Source organism: Balaenoptera musculus, chromosome 10 (assembly GCF_009873245.2).
Source record: "Balaenoptera musculus isolate JJ_BM4_2016_0621 chromosome 10, mBalMus1.pri.v3, whole genome shotgun sequence".
In the NCBI taxonomy this organism is placed as follows: Eukaryota; Metazoa; Chordata; class Mammalia; order Artiodactyla; family Balaenopteridae; genus Balaenoptera; species Balaenoptera musculus.
The window spans coordinates 65,832,143-65,846,960 of record NC_045794.1 but is presented as its reverse complement, the minus strand read 5'-3'; the positions used below and the strand labels follow the sequence as shown (position 1 = coordinate 65,846,960).

The 14,818-nt window shown below is 36.7% G+C and overlaps 1 protein-coding gene across 1 annotated transcript in view; it reads right to left on the bottom strand.

Moving 5' to 3' along the window:
* PTPRQ (protein tyrosine phosphatase receptor type Q) overlaps positions 1-14,818 on the bottom strand; it is a 269,344-nt gene that overhangs the window by 182,979 nt on the left and 71,547 nt on the right. The window contains exons 22-24 of the mRNA XM_036865712.1: positions 7,544-7,793; positions 5,840-5,968; positions 2,306-2,452 (exon numbers count right to left, since the gene is read on the bottom strand). Coding sequence (XP_036721607.1) covers positions 2,306-2,452; positions 5,840-5,968; positions 7,544-7,793 — 526 coding nt within the window. The remainder of the gene's footprint in view (positions 1-2,305; positions 2,453-5,839; positions 5,969-7,543; positions 7,794-14,818) is intronic.

Below are 14,818 nucleotides of genomic sequence, written 5' to 3'. Positions count from 1 at the left end.
TAACGGATATGTAGAAACATTATGAAATACATAGGATAACTGCTTTAACAACATCATGTTGATTTTCTTTGATAATCAAAGTAGACCATGGACCATATGATTCTCAGTAGTAGAGAAATCAGCCCTATTAAAATGTGATAGCACATATTTTCTATAAGAAAGCAATTCAATATTTTTCTATGAATATCTGGAGATTTGTTAGAACGTCGGTTGTTTTAAAGTATATTAATTTAAAAGCTGGTCCTAATTAATTTTTTAAATAGACTATAGACTACTTTTAAATATGGAGAAAAAAATAAATTGAGTAACTTTAATTAGAATACAAAGAACCCTGTTGTATTAATGAATAAAAAGAATAATCTAAAACTAAGGTATAAATTTTAATTGAAAGTATATAGTTCTAATGAGTTATTAGATTGTTCTCATATAGTCTAAAGATTCCTTTATGGCAAAGTTTTAATTAGTGGGACCAGGATTAATTAGTGTTGTCAGAGTCTACATTCACTGCATTTGCCCCAGCATTCCACTGAAACTCCCTGAGAACTCCATGGAGAAGCAGGCATGCAGAGGTAAGAACTGTGCCACACCTGCCCTTAGAGAAACCCACCTGTTGCCAGTGGGTTCTCCTGAAAGCCACCTGGATGTGGTCTACATGGTGAGTAGTTCAGGAGGCAGTAGGATAAAACTCAGGATACACTGCTCATTACACAGGGCAAGTAGAGCCATCTATTCAAAATAACTTGGTGTGAAAAATAACCCATGTGAAATATGTTGAACAATGTCCTTAAAATTCTACTTATTATTTTGTCAATAAAAAGTACAGATATAAAGAAAGGGAAATAAATGCTTAAACGATATCCCAAATAAACAAAATGGCACTGTATGTGGCAATGTATTATCTATTTCCCTATTTTGGTCAGATGCTGTAGGCCAAGAATGATGACAATAAAACAATAATCTTAAATTGTGGATTCAGTTTAGGAGCACCAAAATCGGCTTGGCTTGAAAGAAGACTGAATTTATTTAACTGCATAACATGAGAATAGAAATTGGTCAGTTGGGTTGGTTGAGAAAAGACCAAATTCAAGGGCTCTAAGTCTGATGAAGGCCAGATTGCTCTGTGGTATTTGACAACCATCCATAAATCTGTCTAGATTTCTTGAAAATGCTTAAGAGCAGGTTTAGGTGGAGGTGGGAGAAATTTCGGGTCTAATGGAGAAGACATACAATGCTAAGACTCTTCTGATAGAAATACAATGGAAAAAGTTTTGATATGAAAAAATGAGAACATTTTGTTAATGAGCGTGCCTCTCTTTTTTAACCTGTGTATTGAAACTGTATACACATTAGAATTTTCATTTGAAATCGATGTAACATAATTTTTACGTTCTTTCAATAGCAAAATATTATCAAGGGTTGTTCTTTGAAATGGGGGAGAAGTACAAAATTCCCTAATAGTTGCTGCCCTCTCATGGTGAAACACTTGAATGATTTATCTGATGAAGGTATGCCCAGCCTCGTGTGTGTGTATGCACGTGCATGTGTGCACACTGTGTACTTAATTCACAAGTTACTGTATGTTAGCTATCACACAAACAAAATCTGAAAACTTTTTCAAGTGTTAGTATGACTGTAAAAAAATTATTGTATTCTCCTAAATAATTACAATATCTAAATAGAAATGAAGGCTTTGAGCAAGTTTGGTGTGGGCCCAGAAAACAGGCTGTGAAATGGCATGGTAACATTTTTTTAAACACTACAGTTTGCCTTAGACTGTGACGTTTAATATATACAAATAAAAAATTTCTTCAGGAGAAACTTTTTAAAATAATTTCAGTATATTCTGGTAAATTTATATTATGCACCTTCCAGAAATCCTCACTTCCTTAGAATATTCTTTTGATTATAAACATACTTTGTTATAGGTATTGTGGGATACATGGATTTCTCTGAACGTTATTCTGTGGGAAGATAGAGTCAACATTAAATAATGTGGTTTAAACCATGTTAAATGTGTTCATTTGTTTAAGTATTCTTGAGATTTTGCCAGTACTATTCATTGTGAATTATGCAGGCTGATACTGCATGTAATGTTTCCTATAATGTTTACTTGATCTTTGGTCCCTCTTATTATGAAGCATGCTATGGGTTTAGTGTTCTAAGGAACACATGTTCAGAATGTACTAGGTAGTAATCTGATAAGGAAATAACATGAATTAGGTAAATATCAACGAAATAGCTTCTAATACAATGTTTAACCGATGCAATAAAATTCTCATTAACACACTAGAGGAGGCGTTCTTACCTCCTGGAGGAGTGAACACTGAAATATTTGACTTGGGTCCAATCCCTGCACTGGTTTCAGCCGCAACACACACGTCATACTTTGTAAATGGTGTTAGATTAGTGAATGCAAACTTAAGGTCTTTTGTGCTATTATCCAAAATCTGACCTGCAAAAAGCAAAAGATAATTGTGGATTATTTACTCTTCAAGCATGTAATCATTCTTACATTTAAGTATAGAGCAATTAAAGTGTTAACATATGCACTAACATTCACTATTACAATTTTAAAAGTGAATATAGGGCTTCCCTGGTGGTGCAGTGGTTGAGAATCTGCCTGCCAATGCTGGGGACATGGGTTCGAACCCTGGTCTGGGAAGATCCCACATGCCACAGAGCAACTAAGCCCGTGAGCCACAACTACTGAGTCTGCGCGTCTGGAGCCTGTGCCCCGCAACAAGAGAGGCCGCGACAGTAAAAGGCCCGCGCACCGCGATGAAGAGTGGCCCCCGCTTGCTGCAACTAGAGAAAGCCCTCGCACAGAAACGAAGACCCAACACAGCCAAAAATAAACTAAAAAAAAAAAAAAAAGTGAATATATCTTAAACATTTAGCTTAGTATCACACTGGTGTCAATTTATTTAAAATGGAAAAAAAATGAAAATCTTGCAGTACTTAAAATTACTTTTATATAAAGCCCTATTGAACCATAGTGTTATTTTTTGACATCGTTAAAATGAACACATCAGGGTTTTGTTTTTTTTTTAATTATTATTTATTTATTTATTTATTTGGCTGTGTTGGGTCTTCGTTTCTGTGTGAGGGCTTCCTCTAGTTGTGGCAAGCGGGGGCCACTCTTCATTGTGGTGCGCGGGCCTCTCACTATCGCGGCCTCTCTTGTTGCGGAGCAAAGGCTCCAGATGCGCAGGCTCAGTAGTTGTGGCTCACGGGCCTAGTTGCTCCGCGGCATGTGGGATCTTCCCAGACCAGGGCTCAAACCCGTGTCCCCTGCATTAGCAGGCAGCTTCTCAACCACTGCACCACCAGGGAAGCCCACACATTAGATTTTACCAATATAAAAACAGTGACAGTGTTTGATACTCAAATTCATTCAATTAAAATGCTAAATATTCTCACTATCTTCTATAAAAAGATATATTTAGAAAATTTCTGTAGCTTAGCTTCTGAGCAAAATTTCTTAACTGGGCCATCATCAAAATTCCTTAAATCCTCAACTTTATCTCCGAATAGTCTTTTCCCCTTCTTGCTCTAACTGAAACCTAGCTCTCCCCTGAGACCACTGCTTCTGTTCCCTACAGCCACCCTGAATGGTGGTGACTGATTTTTCCCCGCAGCCCTCAAGTGACTAGGCGGGCAGGTGTGGCATGTGTTCTCCTTGCTCCTCTTTGCTCTTAGACAATTCTAGCTCCTCCTTAGAAAAGCCCACAGCTTCAGCTCTCATGCAATCGGTGACATCCACTGACTCTCAGTGTTGTAGTGATCTGTGGACCCCAGGGTCACTCACTCTCATTCTGGATGGTTTAGCTCCTGCTTCAATGGCATTTTCTTCAATGCTACCATCTTAATTTGTGGTGATTTCAATATCCTTAGAGATCATCCTTAAACTACTTCAAGCTCTCCTTAAATAATCTAGTCCTCCACCTGATCTCAGCCACTCCCTCACAGTCATAATAGACATCGCTATTACCAATAACTGCAAATCCTAAATTATCTCAATTTCATGCAGCTGTCTCTGACCACACTTCCTGTCTCCTGATCACTACTCTAGAAGCCAGAACCAACAATTCTTCGGGACCTCCAATCCATTGATCTTACCACCTACTTTATTTTATTTTGTTTGGTTCCTCACCACTTGATGTCTACTCTTTATCCAGCCTCAGTGTCATTGTCAGTAATAAACACTGCCTTACATAAGCCCTCTCTTGTTGAAGGGAACTGGAGAAAAACACAAATCCACTCTGACTGGTATCACTTTATTCATTACTGCACTTCAAATGAGCCCTAAATGGTACTCAGCACCTTACTTAACTTCAGTAGTACAGTCACTCTCTACTCTTCTAGATGAATATTTACACTTTTTCTTCCCAGTTGATTAACTGGAAAAATTAATCATTCAGAAGACATGTGCCACATACTCCCACCAACGCAAGTACCTATTTACAGCATCTGCACCCACAGACTCTGCCTTATAACCTGTTACAATGGATAAACCATCTGGATTCTTATCTCAAACCAATCCCTACATTTGAGCAAAAGATCTCATTTTCTGCCTACACAAAGATATCTTTCCAATAATTCCTGCCTTTCTTATATCATCAACATATCCTTTTTTTAATTTATTCCCATCAGCAAACAAACATGCTTTGTTTGTTCCCTCTGAAAAGAAAACCTGTTGATGCTGCTTACCCCTCACCCCCACTACCCACTTCCATTCACTGCTTCACTTTGCATCAGAACTCAAGAGTTGTCCATTACCCACTGCTCCAATTCTCTTCTCCCATTCTCTCTTCAGTCTACTCCAAGCAGGCATTTACCCCACATACTCCATCATAACTGCTCTCGATAAGATCGCTAATGACTTCCAGGTTGCTAAATTCTATAGTTACTAAATACATTCTCTTGACTTACCAGCCTCACAGATACAAGAGTACTTTGTCAAAATTTTGTAAAATAGTACCGATAGAAAAGGTATGTTTGGGTATCCATGTGTGTCTATGTATTGAGGAGGGAGGGGGAAAAACAGACTACCATATCTTTAGGCCTGCAAATATTTCAGAATTTTAGGAGCATAAGGTACTCAGGGATGAGAAATAAAGTTTACTCATGTGTTTCACGATAGATTCCTAGAAGTTCCCAAGTGAATAATTTGGACATTTGTCGATTTTTCCACTCTTCCAAATAAATGATAATATGTGAGTTTATGTTATTTCATTACTATCTGAAATAAACTTATTTCATAGAACCATAGAATGCAGATTATGAAAGAATTGTAGAGTTTACTTAATTAACTTATACTAATATAGTATTTGAACCTCTTAAAATATTCGACAAGTCGATGTCCAGCTCCTCCTTGTTCATAAAGATGGTGAACTCGCTACATTATGAAGTTGCCCATATTACTTTTAGAGAGCCCAATTATTAGAAATAGTCTCTTTCTTCTAAGCAGAAATCTGATTTAATATAACGGAAGCCCATTGTTCTTCATATATTTGCAATCAGAGTAAGTCAAGGTCCTCCTGTTCAAATATGTGAAGACATGTATCTCCTCTAATACTTCTCTTCTTGAGGGGTTATCCTTTGTTCTTTCAGCTCCTTGTCATGAAATATGGAACATGGACAATGTTTTACCCTCCTTATACTTATTTATGATTTTAAACAAAAAGTTCAAAGAGCCTCACTTCCTTATTACTTTTTTACTGTTTACTTCAACTACAGGGTCTTTTAAAAACAGTTAAATACTTTTTAAAAGTTTGATCACAGTAACATATTTTATATAATTCTTACTCCAAAAGGTAAACACAAAACTAAGACTTACCTGATGGTCCATATAATTCAACTCTGTAACTAAATTTTCCTGTAACTGTAGTTGGTGGGTCCCATGAAACTGAAAAGGACTTCCCTGTAATGTTACCTGTTACAAAGTTTTGTGGTGGTCCTTCAGGCACTAAAATGATTACAGAAAAAAATGAATAAATAATAGATATATATTTAAAATTTAAAAGCACCTTATTAAATACACAAAATAAAACACAGAATCAGAGAAAAAATAAAAGGTCACACGGTAAAGTGTTTGTTTTTTCAACCTACAAAAAGAAAAGATAGGCTATAATTGAAGAATTTGAATAAGTGGTGGACCATTAGATAAACTCCTTATTTGCAACAATTACTATTTTTACTTAATGCTGTATATGATTGCACAGGGTGTTTTATTCCTATATAGCTCATTGTACACTTACATTGTCTTGAAGCATTTATACGTATTGCATTCAACAAGCCCTGGGCAACTGGCTTGATAAAAGCTCTCCCTCTGGTGTACACAGGTGGAAGGGGCAAAGAAATAACTCAACCTTCAGAATCTGTTGGCAGTGATTTTACTTTTTATATCAATATCTGTATTTGGCTCTGAGAGGAAATTTATAACCTATATTCTAATGTAACATTGGTAACATATAAAAATAATAATGCTATTTAAAAATAGTCTTTTTCATAGATGTTTCTATATTTAAAAAAAAAACTTTCTTTTAATTGAAATGAAACATTCCAAATATTTTTTAAAACAAAGTTCTTGTCTACCAAATTTCACTTTGTGTGACCTTCATGAAATTCTTTCTTTCTTTTTTTGTATGAAAAGAAGTAAGGAGTATGGAAGAGGAAATGGTCTGATTCAAAGATGTTTAATTCAAGAAAAATCTTCAAATTTACATGTACTTAAATGACACCTATGTAATCAGAAAAAAATACTATGCTTAAGTGAAATTACCCTACAAGTAATAATTTCCAGTAGCCTTAAAAATCATCAATCTAACTGAATTTCTGATACTATATATTTAGTATGGCATTATGTAGTATGTTTAGATGTGTTTGTCTATATATATATATGTGTATATATGGATGCTAACATATTATAATTAAATATATAAATACCATACCTAGAAATATGTACTCTTAGAATTTAGTAGTAATAATAATATCTAATCATACTCATTTAGTACTAACACCATCTCCATAAGGAAGATACTATTACTGTCTCCATTTTTCACAAAAGGAAACTGAAATACAAAGAGGATACAGGTAGGTATTTTTTAACTACTGTTTTTATCTGATGCTGAATGTTAATCGCATGATATTTCTGCTACTGCAGGTGTTATCTCCACATCTGGCAATAGCAATATCAGTGAGAGAAGTCATCTACACATGACTATAGAAGATGAAGGACAGGATGATTACGAAAAATTGCTGGGGTCACAGAATGATAAAAGCTGATCTTAAGATCAAGGCTATTAGCTCAGGAGTCTCTTCTCTCAAATCTCCTTTCTCATTTTAGATGCTTATGTAAAAGAGTATTGGAATTGAAGATGCTCCAGAAGGGATACCTATTATCTGTTATTAGGGCAAAAAAAGTTACTGAAAGGGAAGGAAGATTTTAACAAAAATATCTACATGAAAAAAATGAAAGGTTATTCTATGAATAATTCAACTTCTTTTCCTACCAAAAAAAAAAGAAAGAAAGAAACCATACCTGATTCTGGTGTTCTGACAATCGTACTATCAATATAACCTGCTTCAGTTGTAACAGCAGAAACTTCAAAAAGATACGTCGTATAAGGTTGCAAATGTGTCACTACAAAACTGATAGGTTCTTTCCACACAGAGCTAATCTTCCTCCCGGGCAACATGCTCGATGGGTAGGTGGTACGTGATGGAGGTGTCACCCTCCCGAGGGTTGGAGAAGGGCTGGTTGTACTCCATAAAAAGGATTCATTATTCTCCTAGTGAAAAAAATAAACATCAGTGGGAAAATAATGTGGTATCACTTGATGGCAATGATAACGGTAATTCATTTTTTCTTTATACTACAAATATTATTCTTAATTTGTGTGTGTATGTGTATGATTGGGTAAGAGTTTAACAGATTCACTTACCCATTATAGCTACAGACAAATCTGCTAGATTTTAATTATACCCATTTACTGTCTAAAGTTATTCCATCAATACCATTGTCCACAGTTTTAGAACAGAATGTATTTACTGCATTCTTTACACCTTAATCTTTCTTATAAGTAGGATTTCATGTGGCTTTGAATAAAGGTATAACTATAGCAAAATCATTTTAAGAATTTTAAAAATTCATATTAAAAGTGCAAGAGCCAAAGAGATGAAATGTTTTCCCTATTGTGAAATTTCAAACATAATGTCGCTTTCTTACCGTTATGATCATTTTTTCTGCAACAGTATTCAAAAGACAAAGCTCATAGAACATGTGTTTGTGTGTATATGGGCACATGTGTATATGTGTTTATGTGTATTAGATATCTAAATTAAAAAAAAATTTTGTGACTTCTACAACTTAAAGCATTTAAAAGAAAAGTAATTTTGGTTGTTTTCTCATCAATAATATCACAAAGATAACCAATATTAACTTTAAAAAAGCATTATTAGAGACTTGGGGCAAGATGGCGGAAGAGTAAGACGCGGAGATCACCTTCCTTCCCACAGATACAGTAGAAATACATCTACACGTGGAACTGCTCCTACAGAACACCCACTGAACGCTGGCAGAAGACGTCAGACCTCCCAAAAGCTTTATTTTATTTTATTTTATCCTCTTTCTTTCTATTTTTTTCTCCCTTTTATTCTGAGCCATGTGGATGAAAGGCTCTTGGTGCTCCAGCCAGGCATCAGGGCTGTGCCTCTGAGGTGGGAGAGCCAACTTCAGGACACTGGTCCACAAGAGACCTCCCAGCTCCACGTAATACCAAACGGCGAAAATCTCTCAGAGATCTCCATCTCAACATCAAGACCCAGCTTCACTCAACGACCAGCAAGCTACAGTGCTGCACACCCTATGCCAAACAACTAGCAAGACACGAACACAGCCGCATCCATTAGCAGAGAGGCTGCCTAAAATCATAATAAGGCCACAGACACCCAAAAACACACCACCAGACGTGGACGTGCCCACCAGAAAGACCAGATCCAACCTCATCCACCAGAACACAGGCACTAGTCCCCTCCACCAGGAAGCCTACACAACCCACTGAACCAACCTTAGCCACTGGGGACAGATACCAAAAACAACGGGAACTACGAACCTGCAGCCTGTGAAAAGGAGACCCCAAACACAGTAAGATAAGCAAAATGAGAAGACAAAAAAACACACAGCAGGTGAAGGAGCAGGGTCAAAACACACCAGACCTAACAAATGAAGAGGAAATAGGCAGTCTACCTGAAAAAGAATTCAGAATAATGACAGTAAAGATGATCCAAAATCTTGGAAATAGAATAGACAAAATGCAAGAAACATTTAACAAGGATGTAGAAGAACTAAAGAGAAACCAAGCAACGATGAAAAACACAATAAATGAAATTAAAAATACTCTAGACGGGATCAATAGCAGAATAACTGAGGCAGAAGAACGGATAAGTGACCTGGAAGATAAAATAGTGGAAATAACTACTGCAGAGCAGAATAAAGAAAAAAGAATGAAAAGAACTGAGGACAGTCTCAGAGACCTCTGGGACAACATTAAACGCACCAACATTCGAATTATAGGGGTCCCAGAAGAAGAAGAGAAAAAGAAAGGGACTGAGAAAATATTTGAAGAGATGATAGTTGAAAACTTCCCTAATATGGGAAAGGAAATAGTTAATCAAGTCCTGGAAGCACAGAGAGTCCCATACAGGATAAATCCAAGGAGAAACACGTCAAGACACATATTAATCAAACTATCAAAAATTAAATATAAAGAAAACATATTAAAAGCAGCAAGGGAAAAACAACAAATAACACACAAGGGAATCCCCATAAGGTTAACAGCTGATCTTTCAGCAGAAACTCTGCAAGCCAGAAGGGAGTGGCAGGATATACTTAAAGTCATGAAGGAGAAAAACCTACAACCAAGGTTACTCTACCCAGCAAGGATCTAATTCAGATTTGATGGAGAAATTAAAAACTTTACAGACAAGCAAAAGCTGAGAGAGTTCAGCACCACCAAACCAGCTTCACAACAAATGCTAAAGGAACTTCTCTAGGCAAGAAACACAAGAGAAGGAAAACACCTACAATAACAAACAGAAAATATTTAAGAAAATGGGAATAGGAACATACATATCAATAATTACCTTAAATGTAAATGGATTAAATGCTCCCACCAAAAGACACAGACTGGCTGAATGGATACAAAAACAAGACCCATATATATGCTGTCTACAAGAGACCCACTTCAGACCTAGAGACACATACAGACTGAAAGTGAGGGGATGGAAAAAGATATTCCATGCAAATGGAAATCAAAAGAAAGCTGGAGTAGCAATTCTCATATCAGACAAAATAGACTTTAAAATAAAGACTATTACAAGAGACAGAGAAGGATACTATATAGTGATCAAGGGATCGATCCAAGAGGAAGGTATAACAATTGTAAATATTTATGCACCCAACATAGGAGCACCTCAATACATAAGGCAAATACTAACAGCCATAAAAGGGGAAGCCGACAGTAACACACTCATGGTAGGGGACTTTAACACCCCACTTTCACCAATGGACAGATCATCCAAAATGAAAATAAATAAGGAAACACAAGCTTTAAATGATACATTAAACAAGATGGATTTAATTGATATTTATAGGACATTCCACCCAAAAACAACAGAATACACATTTTTCTCAAGTGCTCATGGAACATTCTCCAGGATAGATCATATCTTGGGTCACAAATCAAGCCTTGGTAAATTTAAGAAAATTGAAATCGTATCAAGTATCTTTTCCGACCACAACGCTATGAGACTAGATATCAATTACAGGAAAAGACATGTAAAAAATACAAACACATGGAGGCTACACAATACACTACTTAATAACGAAGTGATCACTGAAGAAATCAAAGGGGAAATCAAAAAATACTTAGAAACAAATGACAATGGAGACACGACAACCCAAAACCTATGGGATGCAGCAAAAGCTGTTCTAAGAGGGAAGTTTATAGCAATACAAGCCTACCTCAAGAAACAGGAAACATCTCGAATAAACAACCTAACATTGTACCTAAAGCAATTAGAGAAAGAAGAGCAAAAAACCCCAAAGCTAGCAGAAGGAAAGAAATCATAAAGATCAGATTAGAAATAAATGAAAAAGAAATGAAGGAAACAATAGCAAAAATCAATGAAACTAAAAGCTGGTTCTTCGAGAAGATAAACAAAATTGATAAACCATTAGCCAGACTCATCAAGAGAAAAAGGGAGAAGACTCAAATCAATAGAATTAGAAATGAAAAAGGAGAAGTAACCACTGACACTGCAGAAATACAAACGATCATGAGAGATTACTACAAGCAACTCTATGCCAATAAAATGGACAACTTGGAAGAAATGGACAGATTCTTAGAAATGCACAACCTACCGAGACTGAACCAGGAAGAAATAGAAAATATGAACAGACCAATCACAAGCACTGAAATTGAAACTGTGATTAAAAATCTTCCAACAAGCAAAAGCCCAGGACCAGATGGCTTCACTGGCGAATTCTATCAAACACTTAGAGAAGAGCTAACACCTATCCTTCTCAAACTCTTCCAAAATATTGCAGAGGGAGGAACACTCCCAAACTCATTCTACGAGGCCACCATCACCCTGATACCAAAACCAGACAAAGATGTCACAAAGAAAGAAAACTACAGGCCAATATCACTGATGAACATAGATGCAAAAATCCTCAACAAAATACTAGCAAACAGAATCCAACAGCACATTAAAAGGATTATACACCATGATCAAGTGGGGTTTATTCCAGGAATGCAAGGATTCTTCAATATACACAAATCAATCAACGTGATACATCATATTAACAAATTGAAGGAGAAAAACCATATGATCATCTCAATAGATGCAGAGAAAGCTTTCGACAAAATTTAACACCCATTTATGATAAAAGCCCTGCAGAAAGTAGGCATAGAGGGAACTTTTCTCAACATAATAAAGGCCATATATGACAAACCCACAGCCAACATTGTCCTCAATGGTGAAAAACTGAAACCATTTCCACTAAGATCAGGAACAAGACAAGGTTGCCCACTCTCACCACTATTATTCAACATAGTTTTGGAAGTGTTAGCCACAGCAATCAGAGAAGACAAAGAAATAAAAGGAATCCAAATCGGAAAAGAAGAAGTAAAGCTGTCACTGTTTGCAGATGACATGATACTATACATAAAGAATCCTAAAACTGCCACCAGAAAACTACTAGAGCTAATCAATGAATTTGGTAAAGTAGCAGGATACAAAATTAATGCACAGAAATCTCTTGCATTCCTATATACTAATGATGAAAAATCTGAAAGTGAAATTAAGAAAACACTCCCGGGCTTCCCTGGTGGCACAGTGGTCGAGAATCTGCCTGCCAATGCAGGGGACACAGGTTCGAGCCCTGGTCTGGGAAGATTCCACATGCCGCGGAGCAACTGGGCCCGTGAGCCACAACTACTGAGCCTGTGCATCTGGAGCCTGTGCTCCTCAACAAGAGAGGCCGCGATAGTGAGAGGCCCGCGCACCGTGATGAGGAGTGGCCCCCGCTCGCCACAACTAGAGAAAGTCCTCGTACAGAAACGAAGACCCAACACAGCCATAAATAAATAAATAAATAAAATTAAAAAAAAAAAGAAAACACTCCCGTTTACCATTGCAACTAAAAGAATAAAATATCTAGGAATAAACCTACCTAAGGAGACAAAAGACCTGTATGCAGAAAATTATAGGACACTGATGAAGGAAATTAAAGATGATACAAATAGATGGAGAGATATACCATGTTCTTGGATTGGAAGAATCAACATTGTGAAAATGACTCGACTACCCAAAGCAATCTACAGATTCAATGCAATCCCTATCAAACTACCACTGGCATTTTTCACAGAACTAGAACAAAAAATTTCACAATTTGTATGGAGACACAAAAGACCCCAAATAGCCAAAGCAATCTTGAGAACGAAAAATGGAGTTGGAGGAATCAGGCTCCCTGACTTCAGACTATATTACAAAGCTACAGTAATCAAGACAGTTTGGTACTGGCACAAAAACAGAAATATAGATCAATGGAACAGGATAGAAAGCCCAGAGATAAACCCACGCACATATGGTCACCTTATCTTTGATAAAGGAGGCAAGCATATACAGTGGAGAAAAGACAGCCTCTTCAATAAGTGGTGCTGGGAAAATTGGAGAGGTACATGTAAAAGTATGAAATTAGAACACTCCCTGACACCATACACAAAAATAAACTCAAAATGGATTAAAGACCTAAGTGTAAAGCCAGACACTATCAAACTCTTAGAGGAAAACATAGGCCGAACACCCTATGCCATAAATCGCAGTAAGATCCTTTTTGACCCAGCTCCTAGAGAAATGGAAATAAAAACACAAATAAACAAATGGGACCTAATGAAACTTAAAAGCTTTTGCACAGCAAAGGAAACCATAAGCAAGACCAAAAGACAACCCTCAGAATGGGAGAAAATATTTGCAAATGAAGCAACTGACAAAGGATTAATCTCCAAGATTTACAAGCAGCTCATGCAGCTCAATAACAAAAAAACAAACAACCCAATCCAAAAATGGGCAGAAGACCTAAATAGACATTTCTCCAAAGAAGATATACAGATGGCCAACAGACACATGAAAGAATGCTCAACATCCTTAATCATTAGAGAAATGCAAATCAAAACTACAATGAGGTATCATCTCACACCGGTCAGAATGACCATCATCAAAAAATCTAGAAACAATAAATGCTGGAGAGGGTGTGGAGGAAAGGGAACCCTCTTGCACTGTTGGTGGGAATGTAAATTGATACAGCCACTATGGAGAACAGTATGGAGGTTCCTGAAAAAACTAAAAATAGAACTACCATACGACCCAGCAATCCCACTACTGGGCATATACCCTGAGAAAACCATAATTCAAAAAGAGTCATGTACCAAAATGTTCACTGCAGCTCTATTTACAATAGCCAGGACATGGAAGCAACCTAAGTGTCCATCATCGGATGAATGGATAAAGAAGATGTGGCACATATATACAATGGAATATTACTCAGCCATAAAAAGAAATGAAATGGAGGTATTTGTAATGAGGTGGATGGAGTTAGAGTCTGTCATACAGAGTGAAGTAAGTCAGAAAGAGAAAAACAAATACAGTATGCTAACACATATATATGGAATCTAAGGAAAAAAAAAAAAAAAGGTCATGAAGAACCTAGTGGCAAGATGGGAATAAAGACACAGACCTACTAAAGAATGGACTTGAGGATATGGGGAGGGGGAGGGGTGAGATGTGACAGGGTGAGAGAGTGTCATGGACATATATACACTACCAAATGTAAAATAGATAGCTAGTGGGAAGCAGCCGCATAGCACAGGAGATCAGCTCGGTGCTTTGTGACCACCTAGAGGGGTGGGATGGGGAGGGTGGGAGGGAGGGAGATGCAAGAGGGAAGAGATATGGGAACATATGTATATGTATAACTGATTCACTTTGTTATAAAGCAGAAACTAACACACCATTGTAAAGCAATTATACTTCAATAAAGATGTTAAAAAAAATAAAAATAAAAATAAAAATAAAAAAAGAAATCTAAAAAAAAAAAAGCATTATTACAGTACTTCCAGGGATTTCCCATCTATGACTAGAGTAGTAACAAACTCTTCACTAAAGATATACACAACAAAAACAATCTACTTCCACAAACTTAACCTTAACTATTCCCCTCCCCTCCCCTCCTGTCACACGGAAGTATTATCTT